This window comes from Pleuronectes platessa, chromosome 12 (assembly GCF_947347685.1).
Source record: "Pleuronectes platessa chromosome 12, fPlePla1.1, whole genome shotgun sequence".
Lineage (NCBI taxonomy): Eukaryota > Metazoa > Chordata > Actinopteri > Pleuronectiformes > Pleuronectidae > Pleuronectes > Pleuronectes platessa.
Genome location: NC_070637.1, coordinates 6,868,063 through 6,886,114, shown reverse-complemented (window position 1 = coordinate 6,886,114; position 18,052 = coordinate 6,868,063). Strand labels below are relative to the sequence as shown.

The window sequence follows — 18,052 nt, the reverse complement described above, 5'->3', positions numbered from 1 at the left end:
GTGGATAAGATATGAAACAGCACATTACTGCTATAAAACCACTGCAGTGACCTAAAATATGTGCCAGGTGACATTAAGTTGCACGTCTGAATAGCCTCAGTGTTTGCACATCTGCTGCTGTGGCTTCTCTACTTGGATTTATTATCTCCAAAGCAACACTGTTCACATGATCAGCGGGTTAATGTGACCCAATTACGGAACCATAATCAAATGTACTGCACAAATGTTGAAGCAATCAATCAATGGCCCTGATGAATTTGCTGAGTAAAAACATGTGACGGCCATCCCACTTCAGCTGGGTACCCTCGAGGGGATGCTGATTCACCACACCTCTAGTGGCCGGAAGACTAAACTGCTATGAAGTTTGGTCTCGAGCGCCACACAGAGTGAAGTCCTTCCTAAGTCATTTGAGCAAAACCCTGCCATTCACAAAGCTTTCCCTCCTCTTCCCTTCTCCCATGAATGGGGCCCTGATTGAAATGAACAATGCCCACACCTTGAACAGGCCCGCTGGTTCGAGGGCCATTGTGCTGCAGAGGAGGGAGAGGATCGGCCAACAAGTGGCTCTCCCACTCTCTTATCATAGGACTCCACTGTCTGTGGTGGGCCCTTTATTAATTGTTGTGCCACTAACACCCCCCCCACACACAGCCATCGCGTCACGGAGAATGCTGAATGACTGCGCTACCTTGGCTTTCACTGGCCTCATTTGCACCAGGAGAAGGAGGAGGAGGAGAAAGAGGAAGAAAGAGGGGAGGGAGGGAGCAGGAGAGGAAGGGAGAGAGAAAGAGCCGTGAATGGCACCATAACATAACAATGCACTTGGAGGCTCAGTTGGCAAACACAGCTGGACCAGCCACAGTGAAGCATTTAATGAGTCATAACTCTAAAGAGACAGGGGGCTACTAAAACCACTTTTACTATATTGCAGTTTCTCTCGAATACACACAAACACACGCACACATACACTTTATATTACTTTGAGTGTGATGGCAGTCAAATGCACATGTATATAATATATTATCATACAGTTGTACACACATTTTCAGCATATTGCATCTATAATCTCTATAATAAGCCATGCATCTGAAATTCATCAGAAAGAAAACAAAAGCACTCACCTCAATGACCTGCTTCGAGTCCAGCCTGAAGTTGAAGTCCCCAAAGACAAAATGTGGCAGCTTTTCAAACCGCTGGTCGGTGATCCTGCAAAACATCACAACCGCTCATCAGTGACAATGTTTTAAACAATCGTTGCTGTGTTGGGTTCTGGCACAAAACACGCCATGACCCTAATGATCCCAAATCATTAGCATTGATGATAAATAACGGAGAAGATCATCACCATGAGCTGTCAAATACTTTTTTTTCCCCAAGCTGCCATGATCCCCCTGACCTCAGGGTTTTTAATTCATGAGGACCACAGCACCACCTAGTGGCCTGATCACTTTGATCAGAGCCTCTTCACCTTTGCATAGCTGTCTGACAGCTGTCTTTGGACCAACACAATCTTTTGACATCATGAGGATGTATAAAAGTACACAGAGTGTAGATGCAATAATGGAGCAGATAGAGGCAATGAAAGAAACATGTGACGTGATATACAAATTTACAGGAAATACATAAGGCCTATGAAGATTATTTCCAGGTTTATAGATTAACATGATATATTTGAACAGAATCCAATCCTGAAAAGAAACTTTGAACAAATGGTCAGGAGTGAGGTATGAACCAGAAAATCTAAACTATATAATCCTAATAATCCCTCAAGATGACCATTAAATGTAGCTTCCTATATGCAGCTGTTAATGAAAGGAATAAATTAATGATTCAAACAGCACTTGGACGGCCGATCACAGCGCCCATGTCATCCCTGAACAATGTTAAGTTCATTCATATCAGTGTATGTTATAGGAGTTCAACATCAATTTGAATTTTTACATTTTGATCATTTCTTTTGATATGATCCTTTAGATCTGCTTTTCAAAAAAGCAGCACAAAATCCTCTGACTCTCTGGATTCGTTCGTGGGCTTCTGGGTTTTTGTCCACCGATCAGAAACAGACTTTAAGAGCTTGAAAGACTCAATCTACCCCTGCTGCCACAGACTCCTGCTCTTTTTATGCCTCTTAAGGGTCTTTAAATCCAGCACATTTTATTGTCTCTTGTCTTGCAAATGTTTTTAATACAGTGAATGCATTGCTTTTTAAGCCCGACAATGTCAAAGGATCCACAGAGTATTGATCCTCTCTGTCATGAACTACTTCCAAATCTCCGGAACCTCGCCACCGCGCCAGCATCCGAGTGCTTAAAAAAACACACCTAAGCGACATATAATTAACTCCTTTGCCTCATCACTTTCTTAAAAGTGGCTCTTCTACAGAGCAGAGATAGGAAATTAAGGTGGACGTAGCACAGCCTCTTAATTAATGATTCAGGATGCTTGGCTCGCTATCTCCACTAATCGTGCAGATAAATCTCACTGTGGACTTCCCAGGCCCAGATAACAATATATTTATGGGGCTGTAAAGAGAGAAGAAGCTCCTTCTTAGTGGTGGGTCTCGGCTCTGGCCGGCCGCCGTAAAGCATGACCATTTCCTCTCTGGGCGGCAGGGAGAAGGAACGGCACGGAGGCGAAGGTGACTGGAGTAAAGGAACGCAGCTATTATATTAAATGGAGAGTATGTCATTTTGACATTGTATTATATTAAAGAGAAACTGGATCGTCTTTCTTTTCCATGGATTTTTCAACAGGGGTCACCATGGAGATGAGGGCAGCATGATCCAGAATTGAATTTCCAAAGTAACAAACAGTCAATCTTTGCCATTTGAAACATGAATTAAATGACTTATTATTTGCAGATTAACTGTTTCAATTTATTGACTTTTTTTTTTAAAGCTTTACTGTAGATTGAGGGCAGTCGTGTCCGACACTTTTGGCAGAGAAAATGAAGGGACAGGATCTGAAGAAGGAAACAGAACCATAATGTGGGGCAGAAGTGATGAGGTGCAAGAGAAATGTTGGTGGCTCGATCCACTCCAAAACTTGTAGTTGTGTCTATGGGTGATTAAATACTTGTGCAGATAGTTACATTTACTCTATGTGGACCCACAAAGACCCTCAGGCTACATGAATGCATTGGATAGAACTTGTTGATTTCTACTTCACTTTTATCGCTGCTTAAATAGTTTTCACAGTTGTTCAATAATAAGCTTTTTTCTGAGGCCATTTTCACTCCAAATCCACTGCAGAGATCACATGTTTTGGTTTACAGCAAGTTGACACCAGCATCAGCCCTTATCACAAAATCTTGTTCTTTCCCAGTTGAAATCTTTGTCGGTGTCTTCTACGTGTACGACTCTACTCTTTCATCCAGATATTTTTCTTATTTTGTTCTTTTTTTTTTCAGTTTTGCATCCATTGTGTGCTAGACACATTATAAACACACCCACTGATTCATGATGAATCCTGCACAGGATCTCCTGCTGTGTTCTTAAATGGGATCACTTGGATATTCTCCAAGGGAAGTGGCAGGAGAAACTCCAGAGAATGTCCAAAGCTGCTGACATATGCGATCTCACATGATTTCAGGTGAGTTTAGTGCAGGTCTCAAAAGCAGCTTGAGTGTACTTTTTCTTGAGAGTCATTGTATTAGAAACCCTGGGTCCAATAGGAGGTGAGAGGATGCCAGCTGGATAAGCGCTCTTTCATATGTGGTCCAGGATGTATTCACACTCACAAAGCTAAGATATTGTGGACACATGAGTCTCGATCAGACCATCTCTGAATGTGTTCTGAGTCATCGATCTCAGGACGTGTTCAGACCTGAACTTAGCACCGACATCTGTGATCAGATGACTCAGGAGGGATGTTAATATCAGATCTGAACGGGTCCAACAAATAAGGACAACATGTCGTCTTTCTCAACAAATGTGGTTGAATTACAGCACTTTTTCAAGTTGTTTACAATGTTCCACAACAACATGAAGAACCATTGATATTCAGCCAAAGATAGACTCACTGCATACCACAATGGTTAAAATTATTACACTAAATTAAAGTCTCGCACTGATCACAGCCTAATAAAGACTGTTTGTGTGCGGGTTCCTTAATACTCTCAAACTGTGACTGAGGTCATTAATGACTTCACATTCTGGTGCTAAGAGACTTGGCTCTATTTAAACAGGGTTAGTGCCCAGTTTATCCTGTTGGCCTGAATGCAGAGCAGTAAAAATGGCTGCACATACACGTCAGTGCAGTTGTTATAGGCGTGGGAACTTGTGTATCCCCTGAGCTAATAGAGAATTTACCACGTCTGCCGTTATGAGTGTAGAATAAAAACCAAAAGTAAATTGAGCAAGGTGCAAACCTAGTTTAACTTTCGTGCAATCTGTGCCAATCAAACAAGGGCACGCAAAAGATAAAGAGAAGAGTGTGGAAGTGCAAAGAAAAGAGTAGTTGAAATGTGCGACAGGGAGTAAGTGAGTGTATGGGTGTTTCTCCAGAGCCTGGAGGTCTTTCTCCTCCACGTCCTGTAGCTTTATCCCACTAACAGCCATGTCTAATACCCGCAGCCTGGCTGTTTTGTCTGCCGCTCCAAGGTATCAGCCACAGGTCAAAAGGTAACAATGTGTTTACACGATCATTTCCTAAAGCACTCATGGTGACCCGCTGGTGTGAAAGTTGACTTTTTCCTTGGCCTTTGTGGGGGGAAGCGAAGAATCGCAACATTACTTACAGCTACTGGGACTGAAAAGAGGCTTGAGGGTGGGGGGTCCCAAACTTGGGGGGCCCCCGCCCGCTCGACTGACCCTCACCCTCGGAGGGGGCCCCCATTAGCCTCGTCATCACAGTTCATTCAAGCAAACTGTTACAGTGTCAGTGACATTCTCCCACAAAGACGCACTCCTTTACACAGTCTATAAACGTGCTTTCTCCTGGACAATTCATCGCGTAGTGACACCCCTGAAAGAGGCTCCTCACAAGGGCCGTTCTCACTGAGGTTTGGGCTGGGGCCTTCGTTAGGCCGTCCTAGGGGCCACACAAAGACAGGGGTCAGACACTAATTTATAACACGGTCCCCGGCTTTGCTCCCAGGCTCTTTAAACCACCAGCACAAAGCAACCACGGCACATTCTCTCTCATTGCGTTCCTACGTCTCTCCCACACACACACAAACACACACACAGTCATAGAAGTGAAAAAAAACTGAAAATATTATTTTGACACAAAAACCGACAGCATCTAAGTTTAACACATAACACTCACGTATAGCTCAATAATTCCTGGCTGCTTTTAAACCTTTCTTCTTCACACCAGCCTCAATCCCTCACCGACTCCTTGGCAGATTATTCGCTGTGACTGACAGCTAAACTGAGCCATAATAGACAGTCTATATGGGATTATGAGGGTGCAATTGGGGGCCATGTCCCGATTATATTGACAAGATGACTTACCATAAGTTGGCCAGTAAGATTCGACTCTGCACACAATAGCTGGGCTGAACGCAGCCATCCATTGTAAGTAAATGTTGAGAATCTGGGAGAATGTTAACATTGTGAAGAATGTGCTGGGTGACGTCTTTTTGAATAGGCCCTGACAGGACCTTTGACTCCGCAGGACAGGCTTCCCCTCGTCCCCCTGTTAGCTCCTCTGTAACGCCCCATCCCGACAAGAGCAACCACACACAGAAAGATGCGGTGCTGAGGGGGTGCAAGGATGCTGCAGCGGTCACACAGAGGTTAACGAATAAGACGGCGCGAACTAACAGCACCTTCGACATAGGGACAACATGGGAATGCTGTCTTTCAGGAAAGGTGAAGATAGCTTATAGGATAATGTGTGGAGTGGAAAGAATGTATTTTTGCTGAATCTTTGCTGAATGAACGTTTGTCTAAAACGGTCTCGATTGGAAAACAGATCGTCCCCAGATCTCAGATTCAAGCCAATTCAGTGTTCATGTCTAGTTATAAGATGTTTATTTTTTAAACATTTATAATAATTACACGATGATAATATTGTGCTTTTTTTCCTGAAAAGGGAAGTGCATTAACATGAACTAACAAAACAAAAACTGACAGCTCAGTTGTTTATGTACTTTTGGTACTAGGTGGGAACATGGACTCAGCATTTTTTTTTACTTTGAAGACCCTAACTGATCAAATGCAGGAGCTATTTAGAACTAAATGTATAAACAACAAATATCAAAATCTGTCGTCTTGGGAATCATGGGAAACACTCCACTTAATTACTTAAGTTGTTTTCATTAATACTGTATCATTGAAGTTGCCTTTATACCTATGGATATGACGTTTCTTTTTAACTGTAAAGTTTCAATTCTGGCATTTCCGCAACAATAAATTCCAAGTGTGGGAATATAAGATCTTTTCAGATGGTGATGTCTGTCCTTATCCTTGCTGTGTGTGCTTTAGTGTGTGTGTGTGTCTGTGTGTGTGTGTGCTTGTGATGAAAAACAGGTCTGCTTTGAGTAGAGAGACACGGGGGAAGATTAACCTCTGCTCCTGAAGGCCTCCCAGGGTGAGAAGGCAGCTCAAAATCACAGTGACACCACAAACATACACACACACACACACACACACACACACATATATACACACACAGTCACCTGTACACCCACACGCACACATGCACACACAACAATTAATATGTACCTGACCTACGTACCTACTTTCTGTTTCTTTAGATACCAGATATAAACAAATCAGGGAAAAATTTACGTATGTATGACATGGTCACTGTATTAAAAAAATGTAATTATTTGGCACAGAGTGTACCCTTGCACGTACGCACACAAACACACAGTCTCTTTAATAAATTCATTCAGGCTTTATGGAGGATCTGCGTGTGATTATCCAGTCCTCCCTCTTGCAGCTCAACATATCTATTGGCTGGAAACTCGCCGGCCTTTCTCTCCTCTTTCAGCCTGTTGTTCTGGGAAAAGCCCAAAGGGAAACATTTAGATTGGAGGGGTCTTTGAGACACTCTGACAGTTGACTGATGACCGTCCATAAAATGACAAAGCATCGCTGTGTGGTGGCCAGTGCGGCCCACTGCCTCCCCATGGGAAACTAATTGCTTTGAATTGTTAACGGCAACATTATTTTTCTGCCAATCATTGCTTTTCAATGCCCCGAAAATGAGCATGAAACAAGTCTTTTCAGCGAACAAAACAGTTAAATGTCCCCAATGTTGATCAAATTAACTTCAGCACTGTGACAATGGACTATATTTGTGTGAAAATAATGGCGCGTCACAAAGGACGCCTTTATGCCAGGATTTCACAGTTGTAATGTAAAACTGTTCTCCCCTGAACCGGACCAGCCACCCTGAATGGGAGTTTAAAAAAAGAAACAACCGCCAATGCACAAAAGGGATTTTTGTTGAGGAAGAGGTAAAAAAACACTGTTGATTTTATCTCATGCTATCATTTCATGGGCTCATTTAGCAGCCATGTTTTTCATACTCTTGAGAGGCCAGGGGTTTTCAGCATCACTTAAATTGATCAGCTGTAATAAGCAACGAACCATAATTAATAACTTCATACATATTTCTAGCATCTTGTCCATTTGTACCAATTTGTGCCAAATACTTTATTCCTTAAATGTAACTACAAGCCAAGCTATCTTTAACAGAATGAAACAAAATATGTAGTTTTTTCTTGACATTGTCCAAACAAAATCTATACCATCTAAAACAATGATTTCCATACATCAAGGCAAAGCTGAGTCAACAAGGTAAATACTGCTTGCTGTAACCCTGAGCAGATCTGTGTATTTTCAAAGGACAGGAAAACAAGCAGGGGATGCATTTCAAGCAGAGCCCTGGTTTGCTCTCAAGGAAGTGGGCCACACATCAGCAACAGGCTTTAGAGCAGTGCTTTTTTGATGTGACTCAATAGTGAGGTCTGGCTGGCTAAACGCTGTTCCTTCGCAGCATTGTTCCCCAGAGGCCTTGAAGCACTTTGGAGATAAACACCGTTTAGCAGTTAAAAGGGCCACAGAGGAAAAGGCTTATCAGATGTGCTCTCAATGGGCTGCAAGCTGCATTATTAGGCCTGGGCCCCAGATAAGATGCTGGCTGAAGTTTGATGCCCGGCAGCAGAGCTCTGTCCCCACCGCTGCTGTGTGATCAGCTCCTGTGCCGGCTGCCTCAAGGATCTCAGCTGGCAGTGTGTTCAACAGCACCCCTCCCCTCATCTCCCGTTTCGCAATGAGAGATTAGAGCTCAGAGAGGGAGAGAGGAGCGAGAAGAAGGAAGGGGGGGAGTTTGGCTTTAGATATTCCCCCTGTCCCTTTTCCTGCTCTGTTTTCTGGGGGTAGGAGTCAGAGTTAGGACAATGGCCAAAAAGATGGTTCCCAACCAGCCACTGAATGGGAACACTGTTGGTGGTAGCGCTTCATTCAAAGCCCGGCCCGGGCACATTGTCCTCCCAGATCGGCAGAGGAGAATGGAGTTTGCTGGTGGCTGCCAAAAGGTTAGCAGCCCCTGTGAAAGGACCGACCCATTATTCACTGCCCTTTACAGAGCCCAAGCACCCTTTGTGCTCCTCCTCCCTTCCCGCTGCACCGCCAGCTTTTTCTCACTTCGGTGCTCCGGATCTGCACCCGGCGGTTTCGCCCAAAGTGAGCGACTGAGGCGCGATGCCCCCACCATCCCACCCCTGTGCCCCTAGCAAGGAATACCAGGGTAGCCAGAGCATATAACGACCTCCCCACCACCACCTTGCCCCTCTCATCCCCACCCCTGTCAAAAAGGAACCTTTAAATGATATGGCCCAGAAGTAACAACAAGTTTACCATTCCAACACAAGGGGAGTGAGGGAGAGGGAGCATGGAAACTGCCAGTCAGGCATCACAATTTCGATTCAATCGCCTTAGCCACCCAACAAGAACTCGGAGCCTCTGCTATTAGGGGGGGGACCCTTGAAAATAAATCAACTTGCGAAAGCATGATGAAAGAAGAGGAAACACATTGATAACACTTAAATGTAAGTAACAACAGTGGCTCTTTTCAAACTTCATGATGCCAGTAAATCCAGGTAAGTTACAGCGTAATAAAAATCGCAAAAGCTGCCATATTCTCAAAACACTCCCACTTCCCTGTCCATTAAAGGCAGAGCATTCTTTCATCAAATCAAGACTGAAGCGCAGGTAAAATATGACCTCGCCGACGAGAAGTGCCTCATAATTCATGTACATCAGATGGCCTGGAGATAATGTATGCCACCCATATGCATGTAGTTATTCAAAGCTGCAGCGGCGGGGAGCCACTCATGCATTCTGATGTTTATTTGAATGGGAGGTCACCTGCTGCGCGGCTCTTATTCAGTGTTAGCATGGCCAGGTAGGGAGCAGGGGTTGCACCATGTACTCGATCATTCTGCTCTGCTTCAAATGGATATCCCATAAATCACATTACCATGGCCAATGAATGGATAACCTGGCTTGTTAAAGCCGGTATAAGGGCAGTGCTTTACTCAGTGCACGGTCACGAAATCTTTACCATTGCTATTACAATACCTACTCCTACCAACACCAAATGTGTTCTTAGGGTTGATCCTCTTGGGAGATCAAATGTGCAGATGGTAAACTGCCTTATATAAAACAATAAATCTAGAATTGCATAGGTTAATATTGGCCTGTTGTTGTTGCTACAATTAACAGTCAGTGGCTCAGATAACATATATCAAGGTTTATCATTTTTGGACTATGAATACCTGGATCAATTTTAATTGAGATCTGAAATATTTTTTTATATCCAATGACTAAAGCTAAAAACAGACCTGAGGGTTGAAGACCGTTGGAAATGGAAAGTATTCTTTTTCTAGTGATCATGAATGTGCTCAGGTAACATAGAAATCTAATTAGAATTCATCATATGGGGACCAGTATTTTCCATAATACATTTTTTGCAAATGTAAAAAGTTTTTGGTATCTTCTTGTGAAACACAGCTTCTAATATATAGTGGGACAAGACATAAGTTAAAAAAATTAAGTTAAGGGGTCCTGGACAATCAGGCCAACTTTCATATACATTAATCTTCTATTGTAGAGATATCGTTCCCTGGACCGAAGTGTAATAGACAGACTTGTAGCTGAACAACTTAAGAATATTTGCATCCTTTCATGCTTGCCAGTGGGACAAAAATGAGGATTATGCCACAAAAAAAGGGAAAATCTGCAAAGTAAGAAGGAGTTAGAGGGAGGGACAGAAAAAGAACAGATAAAAGAGACTTGGGATTCCACAGACCGTGTAGTTAGTAAGACCCCCCTACTTCTGCAGACAGATGTAATCCTACTGGTCTAGCCTTGAATCCCATCCAAACCTCTGGTTTGCCTGTGCTGTTTAGTCTCGCTCCTAAATTACAATATAAATGCAGGTTTTGTATTGTGACAAGTATCTGATACCTTCTTGTTATTATGCAATTCACATTCTTAAATTTGAAAAACCTTTTATACAAATTTTAAAATATCAGTCCTGGCTTTGATTGTCTATATGAATTTTCCTAGATGAAGATGAGGGAAATAAAAGGTCATCAGCTTTTTTTTTTTTTTTACAGCTAGAGATTTTAATTGACACCACAATACTCTCTGCTCTGCAATAACTTTATTAACTTCCAAATATTAACAAGATTCTGCACACTAGCTGAAAAACAGAAAAAAACTCTAAGGCTTCTTGTTGAATTTAACTTGACTTGCTTCATATTTAAGAGTCAAAACTTTAAATAGAGAATGAGCTTAACAAACTGCATCTTCCTGGTCAGATCACAATGATGTTTGCAGGAGTTTTCCCTTTATCTCACTCTAGCTACAGCAAGTATAAGAAAAGATAAGAGCAACAGGAGTAGTGTTTGGTGTGTACAGTACCTGTCTAAAACGTAGGCCAATGCCTTCTGCCTGGTCCCAGTGTAGACAGAAGGGCTTTTCTCCCAGGCCACCAAGTTGGAAGCATCGTGGAAAAGGTGGATGTTGACCAGATCAAAGGCACTGGGATCAAAGAGCACATTGTGAGTGAGCTGCTTCTCCCAGAACATCATACATTCTAATGGCATTAAACATCTGAGGCTTAATTTTAAGGGGCACATTTTTTTTTTTTTACTTTCTCAACATTACTTAAATATAATTATCTGCCCTAACACACTAAAATATTATCCATGGAATAACCAGGATGAAACTAAATGTGAAAAGACTACATCTTAACCCAGGGCTTTGCACAGCATAGATCACTGCAAACATTAATCTGCTTTCTTTTAGTTGGTCCTGTCAGGGGAAAGCAAGATAGCTCAATGTACAGTGATGAACACTGCCCTGCTGATCCTATCAATCTGGGGTATTTTGTTAGCATCGTGTTCAGCAGCGGGACCCGGTGGAATTGGTCTTATCTCGAGGGTTTTATTCTTCACTGACATCCTGAACAAATGAATACATGCATGGTCTTCGCTATCTCTGATGGGATATCTCTGATCTGATCTCTCTATTCTTCACCAGCCTCTCTCTCTCTCTGCTGCTCTTGTCAAACGTCATGCCCCTATTAAATGCTTACCGTTTCAGCTCTTTAGTTCTCATGTCATCCCTCTATTAGATTACTATACCCGCCTTCCACCCCCCAGCCACCTTCCCCCCATCCGATCCCCTGTGCTGCACACTGGTAGCAAGCGTTTGTATTCACCCCATACAGGTTCAATGGCATGTAACGTTTTTTGTCATCTGTCATATGCAACTGCTTCCCTAACACGATTATGTGTAATCAAATCCCTCCTTGCTTCTGTGGCACACTGTCCTGAGAGAATTCAGCTGTGCAACTCGCTTTCTCTGTCTGTTCTGCTTATGATAACCACACACACACACACACACACACAAACACACACACGCAGGCACACACATGCAAGCACACACAGGCACACACAGGCATGCACAGGCATGCACAGGCACGCAAACACACACATATACACACACGCAGCCTACTGCGGCTGAAGCCAGATATGACTCACATGGTTAGATCTTCATCTCTAATCATAATGATACAGTTGTAATGATTCAAGGTTGAACAGAGACAAGGATGGAAGTGTCATTGAAGGGACTTATTAATAAAACTCACCAGTCAGCCAGGGCCCATCGAGTTCTGATGAATCCCTTTCTGGACCACTTGCACTGCAGAACACAGAGACTCAATTTAGCATGACAAAGGTAGAATTTGAGTTGTCTGAGAATCAGTTATCATCATGAGGCAAATTAAAGCAACAATGTCAAATGATTTATGAAAGAGTAGTTATAATGTCCACAATTTGACATTTTTTAACAATACTAAAAACTATTTAGTTCAATTTCCATCAAACAAATTATGAAAGGTTCCTCGTGGATTGATACAAGTTAACATTAATGTTGGGAAAATAAGTACTCGCATACCAAGTAGGTATGTACATTTACTCAAGTGCTGTACATAAGTACTTTATTTAAACAGGTCTATCCGGTGTTTTTTCTATACTTCTATTTTATAACATTTCAAAGGGGATAATTGTATTTTTTTTTAATTCCGCTATATTTAGAGTGGCTGTCAGTTAAGGTTGTTAATTGCTGCCAACATTGAACGTTGTTTACTCTGGTAAAATATATAGAATTAGAAATAACACAATGATTCTATATTGACAATGACCACAAAAGGCAGTGTAACAAATGAATAATATTGATCCAAATATATAAAATATTTAATCATATTAATATATCTTAAAAATTTACCACTATACATTGTGAATAGTTTTACTTTTGACCCTTTCTACAAAAGCACGAGTGAAGTACAGGATTTGAAAACGTCTTACTCCACGTAAGATAAGTCAATCAGCTTTACCACTATTTTCTGACATTTTATAGTGCAAAAGAATTACTGCTCAGTTGGGAAATTAATCAATAATGAAAACAATCATTAGTTACAGGTTTACACTTGTAGAATACACTCGATGTAGGCAATCTGAATTGGCACGAAGCCCACACCTAAAACCCAACTGACAGACACGTATCCACACATCTCCTGGTGCTTTGCAACATGTGTAATGAATAATAGATAAGAGATTGAATACAGAGCGGCGGCCAGGGGGCAGCCATGATGTGTGACCACCACAAACATGACTGCGCATATATTGCATGCATGTAACTGTTATATAATAAAATACAGCACAATATGAAAGGGCTCAATACGGAATGTAGCTTATATAGGTGGAAGTTATAGAACATATAAAAAGCATACAGCTCAGTGTTGACATGTAATACGCAGCTGCTTGATCAGATCCCACCAGCCTCAAGTTAACTATCCAATCACAAGTCCAAAGATCTTCCTCAAGCAGCACATGATTCACCATGAAGCTGGTTATTAAATGAAAGACAAATTGATGTTGTGAGTGTTCTCATTCTGAATAGATAAATACGTCTCCTTCCCTCAGCCTCCCTCTTTTTCTGTCCATCTCCCCCTGATACTCCTGATGGGGAGTTAACTGCACTGATGGATAAACTAATTATGGGCCAGGTCACATAATTACAAATTGACTAATTTTATTTAGAGAAAAAAACCTCATATGCAAATCAAAGGGCTAAGAGGTATTTGATTACGGCTCACATCCTTCAATCTGCATTAGTACAAGATTAACTGTATCAAATTGAATTACATTAGCATACTTGAATTAATCCATACTGCCTCGGCAGGATGTATGGGCCCAATTATAACTCGCTGTCCCAATATTATGACTTTGAAATGGAGCAAATGGAATTAGATCTTAGATTAGATGTTTCACTTGGAAAAATGTTTTTTTAAACTAACTAAACATATTGGAAAGATGAACACTGGCAATGAGGATGGACCAACTACATTCCTGATCACATTCCTGTGTTTTTATACACAATATGTGTGCGTTTGTTGGAATAAGTTGAAGAGTGAGAGAAAGTCTTGCAGCGTGGAGGATGAGGAGGGAGAAGATGAAGAGTTAGCGTTAAGGGGGGGTTCGGGACCTGCTCAATGCACATACAAGCTCTGACTGCAGCAGAGACGTTTAATCTCGATTTAATTTAAAGAGCCATTAACTACAATCGCAGCATTAAAATCCATCACTTCCTTGACACCCAGCCCCAGATTGCCCCATTTCCTCCACGTATGACTGATTGACACCCCCCCCCCCCCCGCTCCTGCTTCATTGCATGCTTATAAACACGCTCACACACGGTCACACACACGGTCACACACACACACACAGGGTTTCCACGTATGCGCAGTCGAGTGGAACAAGCATCTTCATATTAAGAAAAAACTCTTCTATCTAGTTTTACCCAATTTGAGTGCTTTTATTTTGTAATAGGAGTCCGATGAACATGATTAACTCGCACATCAATCAAAGTGACAAAGAAGAGAAGTGTCCCTCTCTCCTGGTTGACATGATGACATCATGATTTGGTTGCTGCAGCTGATTTTGCAGTAGATTTGATGACACAGATGCTGTCCGGCCCCCCCATTTAATCTCCCCCAAAAACATCATCATCACCCCTTCCTAACCCCAGTCTCAAAACAAACACACACTTTAAAATCATACACACACACAGACACACAAGTCCCTCTTAAAAGATAGTACGAATTTAGCCACTCTGCTTTTCGATATGCTACGTTGGTGACATTTTGAAAAGAAGGTGTCACCGGATGAAATGGATAGTGGCTTGTAATGATATCATATATCAGGTTTGGGGGCTATAAAGAGTCACTGGACAGGGATGAGGGTGAAAGTCAAAGGGCAACGGTAAAAGGTCACAAGGCTCGGGTTGACATTGGGTGACCTTCCACAGGTCAGCGATGGCGTCTCCGCCCATGACAGTGATGAACGGCGGCTACACACTGGGTCACATCCAAGGGTGTTGGGCAATACATGTACGCGCTGACCGCGACACACACACACACAGAAAGAGAGAGAGAGACAGAGAGAAGATGAGAGACACGAAAGTCAAAAAAAGAAAGTGGGGAAACTAGAAACCATCAGATTCTCTTGAACCTGGAGACCACTACATAAAACTCCCCAATTGTAACCAATGGAAAATTACGCTTGTGTAAAATGTCATACATGGCACAGATGGGACACACACACACACACGCACAATCCTACCCCAGAGTCCTCCTCTAAAACACCCTCCCGTCACCGTTTCCCCCGGTCGTTCCCGTTTGATTCTTTGACCTCTTATATTTCAGCTCAAAGTCTGACCCCCATAAATAATACTATGGCTGGGTGATGTTTTGGGGAAAGGGGGGGTGATAGAAAAGTGCAGGACAGGGAAGGGAGGGGGTGTGAGGAGAGGGGGGCTACACAAAAGCCCAGTGACAGAAATGCACTGTGAGTAATAAGTAATACACACAAACACTGATTGATTTGAGCCCCGGTAGACAGTCACATTTATCTTTATTCCATCATCCAGGGTGGCCCATCAAATAAGACAGGGCCTCACAGAGGGTTTATATAACTGGACAGCACATAATGGTACGTGTGTGTGTGTGTGTGTGTGTGTGTGTGTGTGTGTGTGTGTGTGTGTGTGTCTGTGTGTGTCTGTGTGTGTCTGTGTGTGTCTCTGTGTGTGTGTGTGTGTGTGTGTGTGTGTGTGTGTGTGTGTGTGTGTGTGTGTGTGTGTGTGTGTGTGTGTGTGTCTGTGATGTACCACAAGTATCGTCACCTCTCAAATATAAAAAACAATTAATGGTGAAAAGCAAAATGATGGATTGGATGATGGAGAGGCAAAAGTCAAGTCTGAGGTTTTCCTTTCCTGTTCCCTCTAATTCCACAAATGTCTGTCTGTGTGTGGAACACATATTTCTCGAACCATTCATGTTCTCAGCTTCACACTTAGCAGGTGTATTATTCTGGGGAGGTGCAGTGTCAAATTTGGTTTGGTTGTTCAATAGTAATAAAAATATGAATAAACAAGCGACCAGTGCTCTATCCAAGTCAGCGGGGGTGGGGCCCTGACAGGCGGTTTGTGGACTGAATTGAACGTGTCTTCTTCTACGTCCTTGGATAAACTACAGCTGTGTTCCACAACTGGCGGCCCACTAGCCAAAATGTCCCGTCAACAATAATATCTGTCTCGCCAGATAATTTCGATAATTTGATCATTTTTATTGGACTTACATATCGGACTAATCTACGTCATGGCAACAACATTCATAGAAACATCTTTAGCAATTTGTCTACAAAGTAAAAGCACAGCGTTCGTTTTGTTTCTGCAATGCTTTTAATAAAGCTGAATTACAGAGCTTTTAATAATGATATAATAATAATATTAAGGCTTTCGTGAACAGCAGTAAAACTAATTCAGTTATATTTTATAAAAAAGACATTGATTATGAAATCATCTTTACAGACAAACCAGGTAGGATGAACACAGATTTTCAAACTTCACTAAGCACCGTATAATGTTAAGACGTGAAACAAACAAACGATAAAAGAGTGACAGTATATTGTAGAGCTCTTTGAGGAGGACTCACTAATGACAATGAATAATTCTGTAGCTCTTCGAAGCATTAACACAGAACAAGCAAAGAAGCAGTTTTAAAAGCGGACGCTGCAGTAGTACAGAAAATGAGTGAAGAAAACCTGCATTTGGCATTCATTTCAACATTATCCCTGCATTTATGAGCTGCTTGCAGTCTCATGGATCACACCTGTCACCGACAACAGCATCTGTGTCACAGGTGTCTTGTCTGGTGATAAATGCAGAGAGCGTTTTACAAGCTACGCCAGTTTAAAAGACTTCATCTCCTTAACGTGCGCATCACACCTATGAATCACACGACGCCGGCTTAAATCAAAGGAGAAAAATAGAAAAGCAAGTTAACTTTCATCAGGGGCAGAACTGGAAAGTAATCACAGCCCCCTATCAGAGCTCACTACAGAGGGCACTAAAAGGCATATGAAAAGTCAATGCTTTTATGGACACGCTCATGGTGCCAAACAACAAATAGAAACTCATATGGATGTTGATCTACAGCCTGTCGCCTATTTTCTCCCTCCCTATTTTTTTTTTTTCCTACGCCTGTGTAAAACAATCAATAGCAAGGGCACATTAAGGTCTGGGTCGTATACTTTATTTATATAAGGCAATGACAAATCCTTATGATGCAATGGTTTTTGGAGGCATGTATTACTGCGCCAAACAAATAAATATATTAATGTCCACTGGGGGGATGGAGAGATTGACGGAACAACGGGAAACGACAAGCCGCCAAATCCATCACGGCGACCTTTCAGAAGAAATGCGCCCACTATTTTGTCCACTTCCCTCTTATTCAGCATTTCAATTAATGTCCCCGCTATTCTCCCCTTCCCGTCCAGCTATAACTCAAGGGTGGGATTATGGATAGAACTGACGTTTTGCATACGGACGGGTTGTCGCTTAAATCAGAATCTAACTAGGAGCAGAAAGAGCCGCAAGCAGTAAGTGTGAATGTAAGTGATTAGAACTAATATTTTATTTTATGACACAGAGTTTCAGCCACTTTTAAAAGGCGAAATAAGAAAGCCATCATGAGAGTGATTTAGGTTAAATAAAAATTTATCTTTTCGACGTTATTAAATTATTCAGATGGTAAAAGACTTGTCTGCTTTGAGTTCTGTTTGTTAAGAACAGTCTGAGCTGACTGAGCAATTCATTGATGAATGGACTGAAGAACCATGAATCTAGGTGATACGATAGATTTATTTATTTATTTTAAGTGTTTTCTGTTTTTCTTATATTTTACATCATTGTAAATCTAAACTCTTTGAGTTTTGGACAAAGAGAAATGGTTTGAAGACTTCACCTTGAGCTCCGGAAAACTTTGGTTGAAATTTTTCACATTTCTACAGACAAAACAATACATCGGTTAACCTTGAAAATAACTGATGGATTCAGAAATAGTAAAAAAAAAAGAAACTGTAAGCTGCAGCTCTGCTCCACAATAAAGAATCATGTGAGTAAATACGGACACACACACTTCATGTGTCGAAACCACCGTTCACAACCTCAAGTGCACTGAA

At 41.9% G+C, this 18,052-nt stretch overlaps 1 protein-coding gene across 1 annotated transcript in view; it reads right to left on the bottom strand.

Annotated features, from left to right (window-relative positions):
- The window catches only part of LOC128453551 (inositol polyphosphate-5-phosphatase A), a 146,161-nt gene that overhangs the window by 44,005 nt on the left and 84,104 nt on the right, over positions 1-18,052 (bottom strand). Inside the window, exons 7-9 of the mRNA XM_053436510.1 lie at positions 12,118-12,170; positions 10,887-11,006; positions 1,122-1,206 (exon numbers count right to left, since the gene is read on the bottom strand). Of these exons, the coding sequence (XP_053292485.1) occupies positions 1,122-1,206; positions 10,887-11,006; positions 12,118-12,170 (258 nt within the window). The remainder of the gene's footprint in view (positions 1-1,121; positions 1,207-10,886; positions 11,007-12,117; positions 12,171-18,052) is intronic.